Genomic DNA, 25,342 nt, shown 5'->3' with positions numbered 1-25,342 from the left:
AGCTGCTATGAACATCCATGTAAAAGTCTTTGTATGGACATATGCTTTGGTTACATACCTAAGAATAGAATGGCTAGGATATATGGCAGATATTTATTCATGTTTTAAGGAGATTGCCAAACTATTTTCCAAAGTGGCTATATTATCTTACATTATCACCAGAAGTGCATGAGAGTCCCAGCTAATGTGTCTCCTCACTTACACTTGCTCTGGCCATTGTTCTTACTTTTAGATTGGTAGAGATATCTATCTCACTGTGGTTTTAATCTGCATTTCCTCAAAGGTTGATGATGTTAAACGTCATTTCATGTGCTTCCTAGCCATTGTATATCACCTCTGTTACAGTGTCTCTCTAAAACTTTTAACTCAAGGGGCACCTGGGTGGCTCAGTGGGTTAAGCCTCTGCCTTCGGCTCAGGTCATGATCCCAGGGTCCTGGGATTGAGCCCCACATTGGGCTCCCTGCTCAGCGGGGAGCCTGCTTCCTCCTTTCTCTCTCTGCCTGCCTCTCTGACTACTTGTGATCTGTCAAATAAATAAATAAATAAATAAATAAAAATCTTTAAAACTTTTAACTCAATTTTAAATAGATTATTTTCTTATGATTGAGTTTTTAGATTTCATTATATTTCTGGATAAAAGCCCTTTAACAAGTATATATATAACAGGTATATTTTCTGCCAGGATGCAACCTGCCTTTTTATGCTAGTAGCAATTATTTTAGAGGAGCAAAAGTTCTAAATTTTGATAAAATCCAATATAGCAATTTGTTCTTTTATGGATTGTGCTTTGGGTATCATACCTAAAAAATCTTTATATAATCCAAGATTGCAAAGATTTTTTTTTCTATCATTTCTTTCCAAAAGTTCATAGGTTTATATTTGTATTTATGATCCATGTTATGTTTTGTATATGATACAAAGTATGGATTGAAGATCACTTTATTTTTTCAATTTTTTGAAAATGGACATAGAGTGCTTCCAGCATCATTTGTTGAAACAACTATCCTTTCATTGAAATGTTTTGCACCTTTGTCCATATGTGTGCCAATTTCTAGACTCTGTTTCATGTTACTTATGTTTAAATAAGTATTAAAAGTCAAGCAGTGTTAGTTTTCTTAAATTACCATCCATTTTTCAGGGCTCTTATGGCTGTATTTCCATATAAATTTTAGAATAAATTCATCAGTTTCTATTTGCAAAAAAAAAAAAAAAAAAGTCTGCTGAGGTTTTCTTTTCTTTTTTATTTTTTATTTTTTTAATTTATTTTCAGCATAACAGTATTCATTGTTTTTGTACCACACCCAGTGCTCCATGCAATCCGTGCCCTCTATAATACCCACCACCTGGTACCCTGACCTCCCACCCCCTGCTCCTTCAAAACCCTCAGATTGTTTTTCAGGGTCCATAGTCTCTCATGGTTCACCTCCCCTTCCAATTTCCCCCAACTCCCTTCTCCTCTCCATCTCCCCATGTCCTCCATGCTATTTGTTATGCTCCACAAATAAGTGAAACCATATGATAATTGACTCTCTCTGCTTGACTTATTTCACTCAGCATAATATCTTCCAGTCCCGTCCATGTTGCTACAAAAGTTGGGTATTCGTCCTTTTTTTTTTCTTTTTCATTTATTTATTTTCAGCATAACAGTATCATTATTTTTCACCACACCCAGTGCTTCATGCAATCTGTAATACCCACCACCTGATACCCCGACCTCCCACCCACCCCCGCTACTTCAAACCCCTCAGATTATTTTTCAGAGTCCATAGTCTCTCATGGTTCACCTCCCCTTCCAATTTCCCCCAACTCCCTTCTCCTCTCTATCTCCCCATGTCCTCCATGCTTTTTGTTATGCTCCACAAATAAGTGAGACCATACGATAATTGACTCTCTCTGCTTGACTTATTTCACTCAGCATAATAGTGCCTTTCTGATGGAGGCATAATACTCCATAGTGTATATGGACCACATCTTCCTTATCCATTCGTCCATTGAAGGGCATCTTGGTTCTTTCCACATTTGGGCGACCGTGGCCATTGCTGCTATAAACATTGGGGTACAGATGACCCTTCTTTTCACTACATCTGTATCTTTGGGGTAATTACCCAGTAGTGCAATGGTAGGGTCATAGGGAAGCTCTATTTTTAATTTCTTGAGGAGTCCCCACACTGTTCTCCAAAGTGGCTGCACCAACTTGCATTCCCACCAACAGTGTAAGAGGGTCCCCCTTTTTCCACATCCCCTCCAACACATGTTGTTTCCTGTCTTGCTAATTTTGGCCATTCTAACTGGTGTAATGTGATATCTCAATGTGGTTTTAATTTGAATCTCCCTGATGGCTAGTGATGATGAACATTTTTTCATGTGTCTGATAGCCATTTGTATGTCTTCATCGGAGAAGTGTCTGTTCATATCTTCTGCCCATTTTTTGATATGCTTGTCTGTTTTGTGTGTGTTGAGTTTGAGGAGTTCTTTATAGATCCTGGATATCAACCTTTTGTCTGTACTGTCATTTGCAAATATCTTCTCCCATTCCGTGGGTTGCCTCTTTGTTTCTTGACTGTTTCCTTTGCTGTGCAGAAGCTTTTGATTTTGATGAAATCCCAAAAGTTCATTTTCACTTTTGTTTCCTTTGTCTTTGGAGACATATCTTGAAAGAAGTTGCTGTGGTGGATATCGAAGAGATTACTGCCTATTTGCTCCTCTAGGATTCTGATGGATTCCTGTCTCACATTGAGGTCTTTTATCCATCTTGAGTGTACAGTGTACAGTGTAAGAGAATGGTTGAGTTTCATTCTTCTAAATATAGCTGTCCAGTTTTCCCAGCACCATTTATTGAAGAGACTGTCTTTTTTCCACTGTATATTTTTTCCTGTTTTGTCAAAGATTGCTTTACCATAGAGTTGAGGGTCCATATCTGGGCTCTCTACTCTGTTCCACTGGTCTATGTGTCTGTTTTTATGCCAGTACCATGCTGTCTTGGTGATCACAGCTTTGTAGTAAAGCTTGAAATCAGGTAACGTGATGCCCCCCGTTTTATTTTTGTTTTTCAACATTTCCTTAGCGATTTGGGGTCTCTTCCATTTAGATTGTATTGAATCTATAGACCATTTGAGAGAGAACTGACATCTAAATAACACTGAATCAATCCTCCAAGTCATGAAAAATAATTTTCTCCTTTTACTTTCATCTTCTTTATTTTCATTAGGTAGTGCTTTATCATTTCCAGTGTACAGATCTTTCACTTTTGGGATCAGATAGATCCATAAGTATTTCTTATTTTTTGATGCTATTTTAAATAGTATTTTTAAATTATCTACCAATTCGTGTGTGTGTGTGTGTGTGTGTGTTTATTTTACGTACTACTGTTTTGATAAACTCATGTATTACTTCCAGTAGCTTTTTTTTGTAAATTCCATCAGATTCTCTACATATATAATTGTCATCTACAAATAAAAACAGATGAACATGTTTCTTTGCAATCACAATGTCTTTTATTTATTGTTCTTGCCTAATTGCACTGGCTACCATTTCCAGTTCAATGCTGAAAAGAAGTGGTGAAAGCACACAGTCCACATCCTTGTGTCCTTCATCTTTAGAGGAAAAGCAATTTTTTACCACTAAGATGTTAGCCATATGAAGATTTCTATAGGTGCTTTATATTACCATAAGGAAACTAACTTCTATTCCTTGTTTTCTGAGAATTTTATCATACATGAATGATGTATTTTGTAAATGCTTTCTGCATCGATTGAAATGATCACATGGCTTTTATTTTTAATATGTTAATATGGTAAACTATCTGGATTAATTTTCAAATGTGAAAGTACTCTTACTTCTGGAGATAAGGCCAACATGATCATGATGTATTATCCTTTTTCTTTGTTGTTGAACTCAGTTTGCTAAAACATTGTTTACAATTTTTACATCTATACTCACTAGATATATTTGTGCTTTTATTTTTCTCTTGTAGTGTCTTTATCTTATTTTAGTAGCAAGGTAGTGTTGATCTCATAAAATAATTCGGGAAGTATTTTCTCCTTGTTAGCTTTCTGGGGAGTTTGTGTAGAATTTTTATAATTTCTTCCTTGTGTTTGCTAGAATTCAATACTAAATCCATTTGAGCCTGGAATTTCATTGTAGAAAAAAATTTTTTTTGCTACAAATTCAAATTATTTAAAAGATACAAGTCTCTTCAATTCATCTATTTCTTCTTGAAAAAAAATTTGTATTTTATGTCTTTCAAGGAGTTTCTTATTTCATCTAAGTTGTTGAACTTATTGACATACACTTGTCCTTAATAGTTTATTATAATTTTGATATCTGTAAAATATATACTGATATCACCTTCCTCTTTCTTGACTTGGTAATTTATCTTCCTTCTTATCTTCTTCAATCTGGCCAGATGTTTCTCAAATTTATTATTTTGTTTTGTTTTGTTTTGTTTTGTTTTTTCCAAAGAACTAAGTTTTTGGCTTCACTGATTTCCTATGTTTTATAATCTATTGATTTTTACTCTGATTATTATTCCTTCCTTTCTACCTATATTGGTTTTAATTTGTTCTTCTTTTCTAGTTTTAAGATGGAAGCTGAGTCCAGTATTTGAGACCATTTTTTAATTTCTATTCAGGGTTTTTTAGACTAGAAATATTCCCCCAAGCACTGTTTCAATGGCCTCCCCAAAATTCTTACTTTGATATTGTGTTTTCATCTTCATTCCATTTAAAATATCTTCTAGGGGCACCTGGGTGGCTCAGTGGGTTAAGCTGCTGCCTTCAGCTCAGGTCATGATCTCAGGGTCCTGGGATCAAGCCCCACATTGGGTTCTCTACTCAGTGGGGAGCCTGCTTCCTTCCCTCTCTCTGCCTGCCTCTCTGTCTGCTTGTGATCTCTCTCTGTCAAATAAATAAATAAAATCTTTAAAAAAAATATCTTCTAATTTTCCTTCTATTTATCTTTTGCACAGACTATTTAATATCTCACTATTTGGGGATTTCCTGGAGTGAGTGATTATTATCTCAACTCCATTGCAGTCATAGGACATATTTTATATAATTTTAGTTTTTAAAAATTCATCTAAGACTTTCTTCATTCCCTATAATGTGGTTTATATTGGTAAATTTCTATTTTCTCCTGAAAATAATGTGTATTGTGCTATTGTTGGATTCTTTGTTCTTTATTTAAATGTTAATATGGTCAACTATTTAATAGTGTTGTTCAAATATTCTTTATCCTTGCCACTTTTACCTACTGTTAATTAATAAAAAAGGAGTATTGAAATCTCCATTGATAAATTTTCATTTGTCTGTTTCTCTTCAAATTTCTATCAGCTTTTATTTCATGTATTTTGAAGTGCTGTTGTAGGGAGAATAAATATTTTGAATAGTCATATCTTCTGAATTCAATGACTCCTTTGTATTATGTAATGAATCTTAGCCCTGGTATTATTATTTTTTCTGAAATATACTTTGATATTAATGTACTTACTCCAATTTTTTGATGTTTTTCATTAAACATATTTGATTTGCTAAGCATAGTACATATTTTCCCATCCTATTACCTTTAACAAACCTGTATCTTTGTATTTAAAGTACATTTTTTAAGCAGTATTTGAAACTAATCTAGCAATTTCTGCCTTTTAAACCAGATAATTGGAGCATTTATATTTAATGTGTGTATCAGTAGGGTTAGGTTTAAAACCATCATCTTTTTTTTTTTAAGATTTTATTTATTTATTTGAGAGAGAGAGCATGAGCAAGGAGAAGGTCAGAGGGAGAAGCAGACTCCCCATGGAGCTGGGAGCCCGATGCAGGACTCGATCCCAGGACTCCAGGATCATGACCTGAGCCAAAGGCAGTTGTCCACCCAGGCATCCCAATCATCTTGCTTTTTTAACTTCTATTTTTACCATCTATTCTTTGTTCATTTTTCCTATTTTTTATTCTTTGTTTAGAATTGAGGATTCTTTTTAATTATTTCATTTCTTCTCCTTTATTATGAAGTTTATTATTCATAATTCTCTGTTTTGCTATAGTGATTGCTTTCCATTTTATAACATACATCTCTAACTTATCATAATCTATATTCAGGTGATATTATAGCACCTCACTCTAAGGAGGAAAAAATAAACCTTATAAGAGTATACTTCCACATCTTTACTCCAGACTTTAAGTGTTATTATTTTTATACACTTTACTCATATATATGTTTCAAGCCCCACAATACACTTTGTTGTTGTTGTTTAAACAGTCTTTTAAACAATCTTTTAAAAGATTATAAGTACCAAAAAATTATGGTTTAAAGAAATCTACAGATTTGATGTGAACCCCATCAAAATACTAATGGCATTTTCACAGAACTAATGACGTTTTTCACAGAATCCTAAAACTTTTATGGAACCACAAAAGACCATGAGTAGTCAAAGGAATTTGAGAAAGAGGAACAGAGTCAGAGGTATCATGCATCCTGATTTTAAACTATACTACAACACTATAGTAATCCAAAAATATGGTAATGACATAAAAATAGACACATAGATCAAAGGAACAGAAAAGAGAGCCCAGAAATAAACCCATGCATGTATGGTCAATTAATCTATGATAAAGGAGGCAAGAATATACAATGGGGAAAAAACAGTCTTTTCAATAAATGGTGCTGGGAAAACTGGTGAGCCACATGCAAAAGAATGAAACTGGACCACTTTCTCACACAATATTAACAAACTGAAATCAACTCAAAATGGATTAAAAACTTGAATGTAAGACCTGAAACCATAAAACTAGAAGAAAACAGACAGTACTTCTAGAGAAAGAACAAAACAAACAAACAAACCATAAGCAGTAAGCTTTTTGATATTTGTCTTAGCAATACTTGTTTGGACCAGTTTCCTCATACAAGGAAGAAAAAAGCTAAAATAAACAAATGGGACACCAATGAACTAAAAAATTTTGCATAGTCAAATAACCATTAACAAAATGAAAAGGCAACTCATTCAATGGGAGACGATCTTTGCAAATCAAACATTTGATAAGTGTTAATATCCAAGATACATAACAAACTCACACAACTTAGTATCAGAACAACAATAAACACCAAAAAAATAATCTGAATAAAGATTGGGCAAAGGACTGGAAGAGACATTTTTCCAAGAATGCTCAATATCATTAATCATCAGGGAAATAAGGTATCATTTCACACTGCTCAGATTTGCTATTATTAAAAAAAAAAAAGAAGAAGAAAGAAGTGTTGGCAAAGATATAGAGAAAAGGGAAACCTCACATACTGTTGGTGGGAATGGAAAGTGGTGCAGCCACTATGGAGAACAACGTATGGAGGTGCCTCAAAAATTTTAAATACAATCCAGTACTTCTACTTCTGGGTATTTATCTGAAACAAAAACACCAATTCAAAGAGATATATGCACCCCCATTACCTGGAGTGTTATTTATGATAACCAAGATATGGAAGCAACTTATGGGTCTATAGATAAATGGATAAAGACTATATGGTGTGTGTGTGTGTGTAACTTTAGAAAAATATAATTAACTTTAGAAAAATATAATTTACTGATCATGGTTACCACTGTCATTTTCTTCTTCTCTTCAAGTAGAGCCCACACTCCATCAGGTGTCTTTTGTCTTCCAATTGTAGGACTTCCTTTAAGATTTTTACTAGTGCAGGACCACAGCTGGTAAGTTCTTTCAGCTTTTGTGTGTTCGAAAAAAACCTTTATTTTTTAAATAAAAATATTCTACTTGATATAGATATACATTTCTAGATTTACAAATTCCATTTCCTTTCAGTACTTCAAAGATGTTTCCTCTCTGTTTTCTGACATTGATTCTGAAGGGAAATCTGCTGTCATCCTTGTTTTTGTTCCTCTCTGTGCAGTGTATCTTTTTCCTCTGGCTCTTTTTCATGTTCTGTCTTTAGAATGCTCCTGAGAAATCTGATTATGATGTGCCTTGGTGTAGTTTTCTTCATGTGTCTTGTGCTTGGGAGTTGCAGATCTCCTTGGATCTGTGAGTTCATAGTATTCATCAGATTTGAAAATTTTCGACCAGTATTTCAACTGTGTATTTATTTTGTTTGTTTGTTTCACCATCCATTCCTCTGGGGACTCTATTTGTATATCAAGCTACTTGACATATTTTTTTCCAATTTTCTTTGAAATAGATTTTATTTTTTAGGCCCATTTTAGGTTTACAGAAAACTTTTGCAGAAAGTACAGAGTGTTCCCCAAAGGGATACACTCCTTTTACCCACCCAGGCAGTCTATCTCATTATTAACATGTTCTTTAGTGTTACATCTTTCTTACAACTAAGGAGCCAGTATTTATATGTTATTATGAAGTAAAGCTCACAGTTTACCTAGAGGTTCCTTCCATGCTCTGCAGTTCTATGAAGAGTGTTCTGTATCCAACATTAAGGTATTCTCCAGAAGTTCCACTGCTTAAAAATGTTCTGTGATCCATGCATTCATTCTTCCTCTCCTCCCCCGCAGACCCTGGAAACCACTAATCTTTTTATTGTCTCTGTATAGTTTTGCTCTTTCCAGAAGGTCATAGAGTTGTAATCATACAGTTTATAGCCTTTCAAGGTTGGATTCTTTCACTTAGTGATATGCATTGATGGTCCAGATTTTCAAGCATCCAATCAAAAATCTATAAGATTATTAGTCATAACATCTTCACAACAAGAAGTAAAATTAAAACAGAAGACATGACTGTCCATCTTGTAGATTCTCATGGACATAGCAATCCTGTGTTTATTAGACATGCACTAGGTAGGGTTTGGGGTCAGGAAACCCAGAACATTGATGAGAAGAACATATTCATGTGTACGTGGAAGGTGGCACAGCCACCAGATGAGAGGATGTCATCTCCACCCCCTAAAACATGCAGTGTCACACAAAAGCATTCAATTCCATGACAAATCTCCAAAATGGCACTTAAACAGGAGAAGGCATTGAATTCCTTTATTTGACAGGAAACCCAAGAAAGAAATAGCAGATTAACATGTACAAGCATAGCTGTTTGAAGTTTCGGGTTTTTCTGTAAGTGACACTTTGTAGATTATAAACATGTTTCTATAACACATCATTAACATTTCCAGCCTGCCAAGTAAAAGGCACTCACTCTTTCTGTTTGTCAGGCTTAGAGGTCTCTGTACAAATTTCATTTGCTTTATTTTAATTATTTGGGGTATCAACTTTTCATAGCTCTTGATTAAAGACGATCTTTCTCTTTCTTTCTTAAGTGTGTTCTTGCTCAGGTGCTGGAATTCATGAACGTGTCACAGAGATCAAAATATAGTTGGGAAAATGACTAGCTAGCAGAATGAACCGTACTCTAATGTTTGATTGCTTACATCAAAGAGATCATATGCACGGATTCAGAAACATTTCATAATTTGCTCATGTTGTGAAGTCTTCAAGCAATACCTACTTGCTTGCTGCAGAAATTATTACAAAGATCCCACAGCTACCTAGTGCATAAGACAACAATCAAAGTCACATTCTCTTTGCCCTGGCATTGTATTGTGTCAGTCTACTGTAGCACTTACAAGGTGAAACGTAAAAAAATTTAAAACACTGTTTGCTAACTAGAGTCTAGCTGTGAGCTTGTTTTCCAGGGCTTTGTTAAATCTGTAAAATAACACAGTATGTCCTATATGTATACCTTTTTTTATGTCTATGAATCTCAGACTGTGTTCCTGAGTTGACATATAAGAATGTAATTTTTAAAATATATAATATGTCATTATAAAAGGGACACAATAAACTCAGGATTTTCTCTTTGGCAACATCCTAGCAATATGGGACATAGTCAAAACATTATAATATGTTAAAATGATCCTTTTTTTTTTACTTCACAAGGAAGACAAGAATATCAACTGATTCTGTTTCAGTTACATCACACTTTAATGCTAGGGTCGTATCCCACGTGACCTGTGTGTCCTCCTTCCTTCCCTTCTCCTCCCTCCTCCCCCACTGCCAGCCTCTAGGGTAGGTTACAAGAGTCGGGTGGAGGAGTAACAAGAACAGGAAGCAAACACACTGGGTTTGAGACACTGGAAGTCTGAGTTAGAGTATTGATCAGTCAAAATACAGGGACACCTGGGTGACTCAGCTGGTTAAGTACCTGCCTTCAACTCAGGTCATGATCTCAGGATCCTGGGATCCAGCCCCACATTGGGCTCCCTGTTCATCAGAGAGTCTGCTTCTCCCTCTGCCCCTCCCCTGCACTTGTACTCTTTCTCCCTGACAAATAAATAAGTAAAATCTTATTTTTTTTTTAAATCAAAACACAATACATTTGGGCTACAGTTAAATCTTACCCACTTGCTATCACTCATTTCATGTCTTAGCTCCAGCAACACAAGGCATTTTGAAACCCAGTAAAGGGATGCTCGAACTTCTCAAAGAATTCCCCGATGGTGTCAAAATGAAGTGACCATAGGGTTTTCATTGGTTCTCAGCTGATGGCACTTTGCCATTTGTCACTGTCCACCCCGTAACCCACTCCCACGCCAGACCCAACCCCGGCCCCAAGCAGGCATAGAGGGAACAAAGCAGAGGAACCGTACTCACCAGCCTTGATGTGGACATCCTGACTTCTAATTTTCCCTGAAGGATTTTCAGCTGTGCAATAATAAGTATTATCATGGATTAAGGTACTAAAGCTTGAAGGAGGGAAGGGAAAAATTTGGAGAGTGCCGTTGGGGTGGACGTGGCGGATCCCGGGGACATCGTAGATCTCCTCGCCCGTCGCTAGGTACCATCTGAGAGACACAGGAGGGACGCCTGCAGCGGGGCAGGGCACCAGGGTCCCCGTGGTGCTCGCAAACACTACCTCTTGCAGAGATGCATTGACAAAGTAGAGGCTGGAGTGAAGGTCCTCACTGAAAACTACAAGAAAACAAGACGAGAACTGGTCAGTAAGGCTCGTGTTCTGAACTTGGCCTTCAGTCACTCTGGCCCCACAAGGTTGTTTTGAGAAAACAATCACAAGGCTTGACTAAAATGAAATAATTCAAAATTGCTCAACTACTATGGACAGAGAAGCTGGTATTAAAAAATCAGCTACCATCCTCACTTCGTACCTTGTACACCAACTGATAAGTCATCCCTGACCTTAACTTGTAATGGATTACTTACCAGCCTGTTCCCCACATCCCCTTCTGCCTCCACAGTACTGACCATGACTGGGGTTTAGGCTGTGTAATTTGTATTCATCTATTGTTTTTCTCCCCCTCTAGAGCCCGAGTCCCAGGAGAACAAGGTCACGATTTGTTCATGATCTAACCCAGAGCCCAGAGCCCAACACCCTGCCAGTGTAGGGCGAACAGAAGCTAAAGGAATCAATGATGAGGTCCACTTGCTAGGACTAACTGGCTCTGGTTGGGAGGTACACTGAGAGATATTCTGGAATGAAATCAGTCACAACTTTGAAAAATTAAATCTATGTTTGTAGGTAAAACATTTTATTTTATTTATTTATTTTTAAGATTTTATTTATTTATTTGACAGAGAGTGATCACAAGTAGGCAGAGAGGCAGATAAAGAGAGAGGAGGAAGCAGGCTCCCGGCTGAGCAGAGAGCCCGATGCGGGGCTCAATCCCAGGACTTTGGGATCATGACCTGAGCTGAAGGCAGAGGCTTTAACCGACTGAGCCACCCAGGCGCCCCTGTAGGTAAAACATTTTTAAAAGCACAATCAGTTTTCTAAAAACAGTATCAATCAATGATGCATTTTTTTTTAATTGAAAAGATGCAGCAATAATACAGGGAACTTTGATGGAAGTATCACTCAATTCCACTAGCCTATGACAGTTTCTGTTCTGATTTTTATACTTCCTCTCCTGGTCCACCGGCCTACATGCTGTACCCACATGATTATTTTATGTAATAACGTGTACATGCAAAATACGCAATTGTTATAGGCTGTGCTTCTTTCTCCTAACATTATCTCATATACCAAATTCCGTATTTCTATACAGACCTTGCAAGCAAATACTGGATCCACATTTTCCCTAATGATTTTCTAGACTATTCTCCTGATCTTAGTTATTTTTTTATTTTATTTTTAAAAATTTTTTTTGAATTTCTTTTCAGTGTTCCAGAATTCATTGTTCATGCACCACACCCAGTGCTCCATGCAATACATGCCCTCCACAACACCCACCACCAGGCTCACCCAACCACCCGCCCCCCTCCCCTCCAAAACCCTCAGTTAGTGGTCTTAGTTATTTAAATTGTTTCTGTTTTAATTGCTATCAATAAGCTATCTACAAACCAGTTCAGACATATTTGGCTTTTTAATTCATTGACTGAGTGCCCATGTTGCACTCAGTAACAAATAGTCACGGAGAGTTATTTATGTGAACAAAGGGTACAATTTCTAGAATCCAAAAATTAACCCAAAGATTTTAAAATGTCATAAAGACCTACTTCTCAGATGTTACCACTTCTATTTGACTTCCTAAAAACAAATCCTCACCACATAGACATAAGAGAGAAAAGAAGCTCTCTCTCAATCCTTGGATTTAATCTCATTGGGCAGAGATGAGAATATTAGGGAGAACCTGTACCATCCCAGGCCATGTTATGAAACTCAAGCTGTTATTCTATTCTTGTGAACAGCAGATCTGCCAGGAGTAAAACAGGCTCCCCTTGGCAGAAAAAGATGTGCCTCCTCAGAAAGGTTGTCACTTGACCAAGGATTCAGGTCTAGGAGGTCGCAGATACAGGATTCAGTTTTTCTGATGAAGCTCGAACCTCATTATACAGTTGCCTTTACTCTACAAAGCCAATTCCCAGGGAAGCTCTGTTTATGTGATTCAGTGTCCTCTAGCCAGCTCCCATGAATATCCACCTACTTCCTCTTCTGTCTCTCTCTCGGGAGGCACTCACCAGTTTGCTCACCAGGGCCAGCACTGGCTATCTGTGAGCTGACAAACAGAGGGGATGCCATGGGTCAAAAGATGACAAAGAAAAATCCATTTTGTAAGTGATAGGTTTACTCAAAAAGAAGACAGGCAGGGGTGTTCATCAAGTAGTAACGGTTTGATGGCTTTTTCTGCCAACCATAACTAAAGACTTTAGCAATGCTCCATAAATCAGAATATGAAAATTATTGCTAACTAAGAAATTGGCTCTGATCGGAAGCACAGTTAATAGTTAAACATTACAGCTTTCAACTAAAATAAAAACGCTGATAGTGGCACCATGATTTTACATTTGAGCTTTCTAGGAAACTGACATCACCCCAAACACATTGTTAGGAGTGAGGTAACTGTCACTCTTCGAGGCTAATTAATTCCACCCAGATCCTTTTTTGTTCCCTCCCCACATGACTCTTCTGTCAACTGGATTTGGGTAATTCGAACTAAATAAAATTCAGTCATTTTTGAATTCTTTCTCTTGTCTCATAAAAGTGGCCTTGTTAAGAATAGAAAGTCTTTGAAAACGTGAATGTATATAAGGAATATTTCATATATAAATGTGAAATTATTTAAATGACTGAAAGAAAAATGCAAAATAAATGTTTAATCCTAGTACTTAAGAAGATAAGTGACCCACAGGGGATTACTGTCACTTCTCCTTACATTTTTTAAAGGTATTTCACATTAGTCTTTCTACTTCACACCACTGGGTTTAATAATGTAACATAAACTCATTCTCTAAGATACACATCATATGGCTACAGGCAAGAGAAAACCCAAACTACATTCCAGCAGCTTCTGTTTCTTCCATCTAAGGGGCTATCCATCTGCTTAAATAATAGTACTTCATTTTATGGCATGCTGCATGCACTTTAAACACAGCAACACTTGCTCCCTCCAGTAAGGGCATGGGCAATCTCACTGTGAATTCTGTGTGTGTGAAATTTCCCTGAAACTAACTGCAGTTTAATAATAGAAAGCTAAACAAAACATTCAGAATTATCTTGCCACACAACGTGGCATATAAAATCCTGGGGTGTGGACACTAAGGACGCTGATGGAAGAGGCTTCGGAGAATTGTTCTTTCATCAGCAGATTTCTGCATGGTTTATACTGTTATAACAGATGGTATAAGCAGGGCTCCCGTGACAACGTAAAGAAGAACATTACACTAAAAAATAGAATAAGTCTATATTGCTTGCTTTAAATTCCAGATCTGGCCAGGTGAAGAGACATGAAAGAAATGTTAGAGAATGCAATGACATGATCTCTCCTTCATGTGAGAGAATCTGCCCTATACCAGTCTTCAGGCAAGGCCCCAGGAATGAAAATTCACATGAGTCTGGGTACTGATCTCAAGGAATTTTTGGTCTAGAGGGTGCCACAGTCAGTAAAGAGATCACTGATAATTTTTCCCTGAGTGTTGTTGCAGAGTTATTCACAAAATTCTACAGGAGCATAAAGGAGAGAGACTACCCCAGCCTGGGGAGGAGGAGGGGAAATCTCCAGAGAGAAGAGGAAAGGAGATGCTAGGCAGAGGGCCTATAAGTGTTAGGACACGGAGTCATCAAAGACAGGAGAGAAGCAAGAAGATTCTGGGTAACAGAAACTTCATGGCTGAACTAAGAGTGATGCATAATTTGAGAGAGGAAGCTTGAGGTTCTTTATACTACTTATTCTGACACACTTGCTCATCACCTACTATTGACCTGGCACTGTGCTAAGGGCTCAAAATACAAGAACAACCAAAACTTGGAGGGTGATCTCGGGAAGCTTCCATTTCAGATGCTTATAAGTTTGGATTATAAGCATGAGCTAAAAAGCATGAGCTTAATTCTGCGAGCAGCAGGAAGTCCCATCCATAAGTATATACCCAAGAGAAATGAATACACATTTCCATGAAAATGCCTGTACACAGTGTTTAAAGCAGCATCATTGACAATAGTCAGATGTGCAAACAACCGCAGCGTCCATCAGCTGAAGAACCCACCAACAAAATCTGGTGTCTCCCATGAGTGGAGATGTATTCAGCAGCAATGAGAAATGAAATACTGATGCATGATACAGACACAGATGACCCTTGATAATATCGTGCTAAGTGAAAAAGTGCCAATCACAAAAGACCACACACTCAACAATTATGTAAATTCACATGAAATGCCCCGAAGAGACAACTCTGTAGGAACAGAAAGGAATGGTTTCCTTAGAACTGTGGGTGAGGGTGAGGGGGGTTATAGGGTGGTAGTTAAGGGATGCAGATTTTCTTCCTGAGATGATTAAAATGGTCTAAACTTGACCATGGTGAAGATTGTACAGATATATAAATTTACTAAAAACCACTGAATTGTACAAATGGGTAAATTTTATTGTACGTAAATGATATTTCAGCAAAGTTGTTTAAAAAAATAGAGAATCTGTAAGTTTTGATGCAGAAAAAAATTGACACTTTCCCAATTTGTAGTTTAAAAAAGTAAACAATGAATTTACAAGGAGTGGAGACTAGAGACAGGAATTCCGATAAGGCTGATATGGGCATGACTACTAACTGCCTGGTCATTGGCAAAGGGAAGAAAAAGGGTAACTATATGAACATGTCTGATGTGATCCTGCTGGAATGTGTGGGCAGGGCCTTAGAAAGAATGAGACTGAGGAAGAGGAAAAGTCATTATTGTCAAATTCAATAGTTTTCATGCCTGGCTGTATCATTGCTATGTGAATGAATATAGAGAACATACAAGGCAGAGCTGGTTGGGCAGAGAAAACAATAGCATCAGATTCACTAAGGTTAAGAGGGCACTGACTTTGGGACACCCACTAGTGAGGTGGGAAAAAGGGTCTAAGACCCCAGAGAGAGATGTCCTAATCAGGGAATCTGAAGCCTGCCATTCAGTAAGACATACCAAGGAGAGTGTAAAAAACAAGAAGAGACAAAAACCAGAGATGGGGTAGGTCGGAGACTAGATGAAATAGGTGAGGGGATTAAGAGTACAATTATCTTGTTGAGCACTGAGTAAACATATGGAAGTGTTGGATCACTATAATGTATATCTGAAACTAATATAACATTGTACATTATGCTGAAATTAAAATTTGAAAAGTAAAATCAAAGTTAAAAAGAAAACAGAAATGGAGGCATGCCTTGGATGGCTCAGTTAAGTGGCTGGATTCTACTCAGGTCATGATCCCAGGGTCCTGGGAGTAGGCCCCACATTGGGCTGCCCACTAAGCAAGGAGTCTCCTTCTCCCTTTTCCTCTGCCCTTCCCTGCTGTTTATGCTTGCGCTCTCTCTCTCTCCCTCTCTCTCAAATAAATAAATAAAAATCTAAAAAAAAAAAAAAAGCAGAGATGCATCTTCAGGGATACTTAATATATAAAAGATGAGCAAAAGAAGGAGCAAGATGGCAGAGAAGTAGAAGACTGAGATATCATCAGGTCCCAGGAGTTCCACTAGATAGTTATCAAACCATTCTGAAAACTTACAAAGTCAACAGGAGATAAAAGAGTAAAAGAGTAGCAATTCTAGGAACAGAAAATCGACCACTTTCCGGAAGATAAGACATGTGGAGAAGTGAATCCGAGGCAATATATGGGAGTAGAGTTTGTGGGGAGAGGGACCGGCTCCCAGCAAGTGATAGGGCAGTGGAGCACAAAATCAGAACTTTTAGAAGTTCGCTCAACTGAGGGAAATTGCTCCAGAGGCTAAGTGGGGGGTGAAGCACTCATAGGGACAGTGTGGTCTCAGGACCCTCAAGGACACAAAAAGACTAGGGGTGCCTGAGTATGGCAGAGCCCCCATGTATTGGAGTGGGGATATTGGCTACAGAGACAGAGTTGGAGCCGAGGAGTGAGCTCTCAGCTCGGGGATACCTTAAACCATGATCCGAGGCACAGTGCCCGAGCAGGGACTCCACAAGTGGCAGATCCTGGGAGACCCCCTCCTCCTCCTCCAGGAGGAGCAGAGTGGGAGCGTGCTGCAGGAATCTGCTGGGTTTGGAGACTCCAAACAGGGCATGCACCAGAGATAGAAACACTCAGTCACAGGCCAGGTGAGCTCTGAGTGCAACCACCAAGGAGATGGGAGGGACTGACTGCTTTTCTCTGAGGGCACACAGAGGAGTGGGGCTCAGAGCTCTCAGCTCCACTGGCCAGAGATTGGGAGGCAACATTTTCATTCCCGTCCTTCAGAGCTCTACAGAAAGTGTTCAGGGAACAAAAGCTCCCGAGGGTGAACCCAAGCAGATTACTTAGCCTGGCCCCTGGCAAGGGTGGTGAAATTCCACCTCAGGCAAAGACATTTGAGAATCACAGCAACAGGCATATCTCCCAGAAGATCAGCAAGAACATCCAACCAAGACCAAACTCACCCACCAATGAGAACTGTGGAACTCCAGAGCTAAGGGAAATGCAGCGTATAGAATTCATGGCTATTTTCCCATATTTCTTTAGTCTTTCAAAGTTAAAATTTTTTAATTTTATTTTTTTCTTATTCTATTTTTTAAAATGTTTCCTCTTTCCTATTTTAATGTTTTTTTAAACTATTTTATCTTATCAATGCCTTTTTAAAAGTCTTTTTTAAATCTTCATTGTTAAAGTCATATTTTATCCCTTCATTGTACTTAACCTTATTTCTTGTATACATATAAGTTTTTTTCCTTTAAAATTTTGGGATACAATTTCTCCTAATAGATCGAAACATACCCTAAATTTAGTGCATATCCTTGTTCTAGTCTCCAGCATGCTCATGTCTTTCCTCTTTTTTTTTCTTTTTTTTAATGAACTTTTTATATTATCAATTACCTTTTTTAGAATTTTTAAATTTTCATCTTCACATTCATATTCCATCCCTTCATCATGTTTACCCATACATATATATATAATATATATATATATTATATAAATATTATTTAATATATATTTTATTTTGTGGTGAGTATGTGTGTGTGTATATATATATATATATGCACATTTTTTTTTCTATCTTTAAAATTTTGGGAGGTAGTTTCTTCTAACAGGGCAAAATATACCCAAAATCAAGTGTGTGGCTCTGTTCTATTCACCAGTCTAATATATATATATTTTCTTTTTCCCCCTTTCTTCTTCCCCCTGTTTTGGGTCTCTTCTGATTTGGTTATTGTATATTTTTCTGGGGTTGTTGACACATTTTTAGTATTTTCTTCTGTCATTCATCTATTCTTACCTGGATAAAATGACAAGGCAGAAAAACTCACCACAACAAACAAACAAACAAACAAACAAAAAACTAAGAGGGAGTACCAAAGGCTAGGGACCTAACCAATACAGACATTAGTAATATGTCAGAACTAGAGTTCAGAATGACAATTCTCAAGGTGCTAGCTGGGCTCAAAAAAAGCATGGAAAAATTCCTTTCTGGAGAAATAAAATCCCTTTCTAGAGAAATAAAAGAATTAAAATCTAACCAAGTTGAAATTTTTAAAAAAGCTATTAATGGGGTGCAATAAAAAATGGAGGCACTTAGTGCTAGGATAAATGAGGGAGAAGAGAGAATCAGTGATATAGAAGACCAAATGACAGAGAATAAAGAAGCCGAGAAAAAGAGATAAACAGCTACTGGACCACAAGGGAAGAATTCAAGAGATAAATGATACCATAAGATGAAATAATATTAGAATAAAAGAGATCCCAGAAGAAGAAGAAGAAGGAAGAGAGGGACAAGAAGGCATATTGGAGCAAATTATAGCAGAAAATACCCCTAATTTGGTGAAGGGAACAAACATTAAAATTCAGGAGGCACAGAGAACCCCCCTCAAAATCAATAAAAATAGGTCCACACCACATCATATAATAGTAAAACTTACAAGTCTCACTGACAAAGAAAAAAATCCTGAAAGCAGCTTGGGACAAGAGGTCTGTAACATACAATGGTAGAAATATTAGGTTGGCATACCTACCCACAGAGACCTGGCAGGCGAGAAAGGACTGGCATGATATATTCCGAGCACTAAATGAGAAAAATATGCAGCCAAGAATATTATATCCAGCTAGGCTGTCATTGAAAATAGAAGGAGAGATATAAAAGCTTCCAGAACAAACAAAAATTAAATGAAATTTGCAAACATCAAACCAGCCCTCAAAGCAAAGAGAGAGCCTAAAAGTAACAGAGACAATATACAGTAATAGTCACCTTGCAGGCAATACAATAGTACTAAATTCATATCTTTCAATAGTTAACCTGAATGTAAATAGGCTAAATGCCCCCAATCAAAAGACAAAGGGTATCAGAATGGATAAAAAAACAAGACCCATCGATATGCTGTCTACAAGAAACTCATTTTAGACCCCAAGATACCTCCAGATTTAAAGTGAGGGGGTGGAAAACAATTTAAAACCATGCTAATGGGCATCAAAAGAAAACTGGGGTGGCAATTCTTATATCAGATAAATTATATTTTAATCCAAAGACTATAATAAGAGATGAGAAAGGACACCATATCGTACTTAAAGGGTCTATCCAACAAGAAGTCCTAAGAATTTTAAATATATATGTGCCTAACATGGGAGCAGCCAATTATATAAACCAATTAATAACAAAATCAAAGAAACACATCAACAATATTACACTAATACAATAATAGTAGGGCACTTCAACACCCCTCTTACTGAAATGGACAGATCATCTAAGCACAATACCAATATAGAAATAAAGGCTTAAATGACACACTGGACCAGATGGACATCACAGATATATTCAGAACATCCCATCCCAAAACAACAGAATACATATTCTTCTCTAGTGCACATGGAACATTCTCCAGAATAGATCACATCCTGGGTCACAAATCAGGTCTCAACTGGTACCAAAAGATTGGGATTATTCCCTTCATATTTTCAGACCACAATGCTCTGAAACTAGAACTCAATCACAAGGGAAATTTTATTTTTTTTTAATTTTTTTTATTTATTTTATTTTTTCAGTGTTCCAAGATACATTGTTTTGTTTTGTTTTAAAGATTTTATTTATTTATTTGACAGACAGAGATCACAAGTAGGCAGAGAGATCACAAGTAGGGGTTGGGGAGCAGGCTCCCTGCTAAGCAGAGAACCTGATGTGGGGCTTGATCCCAGGTCCTGGGATCATGACCTGAGCTGGAAGCAGAAGCTTTAACCCATTGAGCCACCCAGGCACCCCCCAAGATGCATTGTTTATGCACCACACCCAGTGCTCCATGCAATACAGGCCCTCCTTAATACTCACCACCAGGCTCATCCATTCCCCTTACCCTTCTCCCCTCCAGAACCCTCAGTTTGTTTCTCAGAGTCCACAGTCTCTCATGCTTCATCTCCCCCTCTGATTTCCCCCAATTCACTTTTCCTTTCCTTCTTCTAATGTCCTCCATGTTAATCCTTATGCTCCCCAAGTTAGTGAAGCCATATGATAATTTTTTGTTGTTGTTGTTGAACAAAATATTTTAATATAAGCTATTAATATAGATTTAGGGGGCAATACATGGTATAATTCTTAATTGGTGATATTAAATAATATCAATCTAAAATACTTTCAAAATGAATTTGAATTTTAAAAACTGTGAAATTGTTCAAACTAAAAACTTTTCACTATTAAGGTTTGTTTTTTCCAGTTGTAAATTCAAGATCTACTTTACTTTTTTTAATTAATTTATTTATTTTCAGAAAAACAGTATTCATTATTTTTTCACCACACCCAGTGCTCCATGCAATCTGTGCCCTCTAGAATACCCACCACCTAGTACCCCAACCTCCCACCCCCCCTGCCACTTCAAACCCCTCAGATTGTTTTTCAGAGTCCATAGTCTCTCACGATTCACCTCCCCTTCCAATTTACCCCAGCTCCCTTCTCCTCTCTAACACCCCTTGTCTTCCATGATATTTGTGGAGCATAACAAGGGGAAATTTATAAAGAACTCAAGTACATGGAAGCTAAAGAGAGTCCTACTAAAGAATGAATGGATCAACCAGGAAATTAAAAAAATAAATAAATAAAAAATCATGGAAACAAATGAAAATGAAAACACAAATGTTCAAAATCTTTGGGATTTTAAAAAAAAGCAGTCCTGAGAAGAAAGTATATAGCAATACAAACCTTTCTCAAGAAACAAGAAAGGTTTTAAGAAAACACCTAATCCTACACCTAAAGGAGTTGGAGAAAGAACAGCAAAGAGAACTTAAGCCCAGCAGGAGAAGAGAAATAATAAAGATCAGACCAAAAATCAATGAAATGGAAACCAAAAGAACAGTAGAACAGATCAACAAAACTGGGAGCTGGTTCTTTGATAGAATTAATACGATTAATAAACCCCTGGCCAGACTGATCAAAAAGAAAAGAGAAAGGATCCAAATTGATAAAATCATGAATGAAAGAGGAGAGATCACAACTAACACCAAAGAAATACAAACAATTATAAGAACATATTATGAGCAACTATACATCAGCAAATTTGGCAATCCGGAAGAAATGGACACATTACTAGAGACATATAAACTATCAAAACTAAACAAGGAAGAAATAGAAAACCTGAACAGACCCATAATCAGTAAGGAGATTGAAGCAGTCATCAAAAATCTCCCAAAAACAAGAGCCCAGGGACAGTAGGCTTCCCAAAGGAATTCTAACAAATATTTAAAGGATGTCTATTCTGATGGAGGCATAGTACTCCATAGTGTATATGGACCACATCTTCCTTATCCATTCGTCCTTTGAAGGGCATCTTGGTTCTTTCCACAATTTGGCGACCATGGCCATTGCTGCTATAAACATTGGAATACCCAACTTTTGTAGCAACATGGACAGGACTGAGAGAAAGAAGTCAAGCAGAGTCAATTATCATATGGTCTCACTTATTTTTAGAGCATAACAAATAGCATGGAGGACATTGGGAGTTAGAGAGGAGAAGGGAGTTGGGGGAAATTGGAAGGGGAGGTGAACCATGAGAGACTATGGACCCTGAAAAACAATCTGAGGGTTTTGAAGGGGGGGGGGAGGTCGGGGTACAAGGTGGTAGGCATTATAGAGGGCACAGATTGCATGGAGCACTGGGTGTGGTGCAAAAATAATGAATACTGTTATGCTGAAAATAAATAAAAAATAAATTTAAAAATAAATTAATGTCTATTCTTCTGAAACTGAAACTGTTCCAAAAAATAGAAATGGAAGGAAAACTTCCAAACTCATTTTATGAGGCCAGTACTAACTTGATCCTAAAACCAGACAAAAACCCCATCAAAAAGGAGAATTACTGATCAATATCCTTGATGAACACAGAAGAAAAATTCTCACCAAAATACTAACCAATAGGATTATTATAAGGATTATAAGGATAATTATAAGAAATATAAGAATAATTATAAGAGGGGCGCCTGGGTGGCTCAGTGGGTTAAAGCCTCTGCCTTAGGCTCAGGTCATGATCCCAGGGTCCTGGGATCAAGCCCCACATCAGGCTCTCTGCTCAGCAGGGAGCCTGATTCCCTTCTCTCTCTCTCTCTGCCTGCCTCTCTGCCTGCTTGTGATCTCTGTCTGTCAAATAAATAAATAAAATATTTTTTAAAAAGATTAAAAATAAGAATTATAAGAATTATAAGAATAATTATAAGAATTATAAGGATAATTCACCGGGACCAAGTGGGATTTGCTCCTGGGCTGCAAGGTTGGTTCAACTTCTGCCAATCAATCACTGTGATACAATACATTAATAAAAGAAAGAACAAGAACCATGTGATACTCTTGATAGATGCTAAAAAAGCATTTAACAAAGTACAGCATCCTTTCTTGATCAAAACTCTTCACATACCTCAATATCATCAAAGCCTTCTATGAAAAACCCATAGTGAATATCATTCTCAATGGGGAAAAACAGAGAGCTTTTCTGCTAAGGTCAGGAACATGGCAGGAATGTCCAATATCACCACTGTTGTTCAACATAGTACTAGAAGTCCTAGTCTCAGCAATCAGACAACAAAAAGAAATAAAATGCATCTGAATCAGTAAAGAAGAAGTCAAACTCTCTTTGCAGATGATATGATACTTTATGTGGAAAACCCTGAAGTCTCCACTCCAAAACTGCTAGAACTCATACAGGAATCCAGTATTAAATCAATGCATGGAAATCAGTTTCAATTCTAGACACCAACAGCAAGACAGAAGAAAGATAATTTAAGGAGTTGGTCTCATTTACAATTGCACTCAAAACCATAAGATACCTAGGAATAAACCTAACCAAAGAGGCAAAGAATCTGTACTCAGAAAACAAAAATACTCATGAAAGAAATTGAAGAAGACACAAAGAAATGGAAAAGCATTACATGCTCATTGAGTGGAAGAACAAATATTGTGAAAATGTCTATGCTACCTAAAGTAAACTATGCATTTAACATTATCCTTATCAAAATACCATCAACTTTTTTCAAAGAAATGGAACAAATAATCCTAGAATTTATATGGAACCAGAAAAGTCCCCAAATAGTCAGAGGAATGCTGAAAAAGAAAGCCAAATTAGTGGCATCACAGTTCCAGACTTCAAGTTCTATTACAAAGCTGTCATCATCAATACAGTATGCTACTGGTGCAAAAAACCCCCAGACACATAGGTTAGTGGAACAGAATAGAGAGCCCAGGGGTGCCTGGGTGGCTCAGTGGGTTGGGCCTCTGCCTTCGGCTCAGGTCATGGTCTCGGGGTCCTGGGATTGGGCCCCACATTGGGCTCTCTGCTCTGCAGGGAGCCTGATTCCCCCCCTTCCTGCCTCTGCCTATTTAGGAAAATTGGACAGCGACATGCAGAGGAATGAAACTGGACCATTTCCTTACACCACACATGAAAATAGCCTCAAAATGGATGAGAGACCTCAATGTGAGACAGGAATCCATCAAAATCCTTGAGGAGAACACAGGCAGCAGCCTGTTTGACCTCAGCCACAGCAACTTATTCCTAGAAATACAGCCAAACACAAGGGAAACAGAGCAAAAATGAACTATTGGGACTTCATCAAGATCAAAAGCTTTTTTACAGCAAAAGAAACAGTCAATAAAACCAAAAGACAACTGACAGAATGGGAGAAGATATTCACAAATGGCATATCAGATTAAAGGCTAGTATCTAAAAACTATAAAGAAGTTATCAAACTTGACACCCAAAGAACAAATGATCCAGTCAAGAAATGGACAGAAGACATGAACAGACAATTTCAGGAAAGAAGACATCCAAATGGCCAACAGACACATGAAAAAGTGCTCCATATCACTCAGCATCAGGGAAATACAAATCAAAACCACAATGAGATACCACCTCACATGGGTCAGAAGGGCTAAAATTAACAAGTCAGGAAATGACAGATGCTGGAGAGGATGCAGAGAAAGGGGAATCCTCCTACACTGTTGGTGGGGATGCAAGCTGGTGCAACTACTCACTAAAACAGTATGGACGTTCCTCAAAAACTTGAAAATAGAGCTTCCCTACAACCCAGCAATCTCACTACTGGGTATTTACCCTAAAAATACAAATTTAGTGATCATGGGCATTTGAATATTTATAGCAGCAATGTTCACAATAGCCAAACTATGGAAAGAACCTAGATGTACATCCACAGATGAATGGATAAAGAAGATGTGGTCTATACATACAATGGAATACTATGAAGCCATCAAAATAAATGTAATCTTGCCATTTGCAATGATGTGGGTAGAACTAGAGGGTATCATGCTAAGTTAAATAAATCAATCAGAGAAAGACAGTTGTCATATGATCTCTCTGATATGAGGAATTTGAGAGACAGGGTAGGGGGCCATCAGGGTTAGGGAAGGAAAAAATGAAATAAAATAGGACTGGGAGGAAGGCAAACCATAAGAGGCCCTTAATCTCAGGAAAGAAACTGATGATTGCTGGGGAATGGGGGAGTAGAGATAGGTTGGCTGGGTTATAGACATTTGAGGAGGGTATGTGCTATGGTGAGTGCTGTGAAATGTGTAAGCCTGGTGATTCACAGACCTGTCCCCCTGGGACAAATACAGCATTATATGTTAATTTAAAAAAAAAAAGTGAGGGGTGCCTGGATGGGTCAATGTGTTAAGCCTCTGCCTTCAGCTTGGGTCATGATCCCAGGGACCTAGGATTGAGCCCCATGTCAGGCTCTCTGCTCAGTGGGGGGTCTGCTTCTCCCTCTCTCTCTCTGCCTGCCTCTCTGCCTACTTGAGATCTCTCTCTCTGTCAAATAAATAAATAATTTTTTTAAGGTGAGCAAAGGATATCTGACCAAAGACTGGCACCCCAATCCATAATGGACTCCTCCAAATTAATAAGAAAAAGAGAACTTGATTTTTTTTAAATGTACAAAAACCATTATACAAGTTGTCAATGTACACATGAAAAAATACTGAATGTAAACACTAGT

The 25,342-nt window shown here is 37.5% G+C and overlaps 1 protein-coding gene across 2 annotated transcripts in view; it reads right to left on the bottom strand.

Moving 5' to 3' along the window:
* Positions 1 to 25,342, bottom strand: part of DSCAM (DS cell adhesion molecule) — a 745,695-nt gene that overhangs the window by 605,154 nt on the left and 115,199 nt on the right. For both annotated transcript variants that reach the window (XM_082722200.1, XM_082722199.1), the window contains exon 2: positions 10,593 to 10,910. In XM_082722200.1, coding sequence (XP_082578326.1) covers positions 10,593 to 10,910 — 318 coding nt within the window. The remainder of the gene's footprint in view (positions 1 to 10,592; positions 10,911 to 25,342) is intronic.

Source organism: Mustela nivalis, assembly GCF_964662115.1.
Source record: "Mustela nivalis genome assembly, chromosome: 1".
Classification (NCBI taxonomy): Eukaryota; Metazoa; Chordata; class Mammalia; order Carnivora; family Mustelidae; genus Mustela; species Mustela nivalis.
The sequence above is the reverse complement of the archived record's forward strand: the minus strand, read 5'-3'. Positions and strand labels throughout refer to the sequence as shown.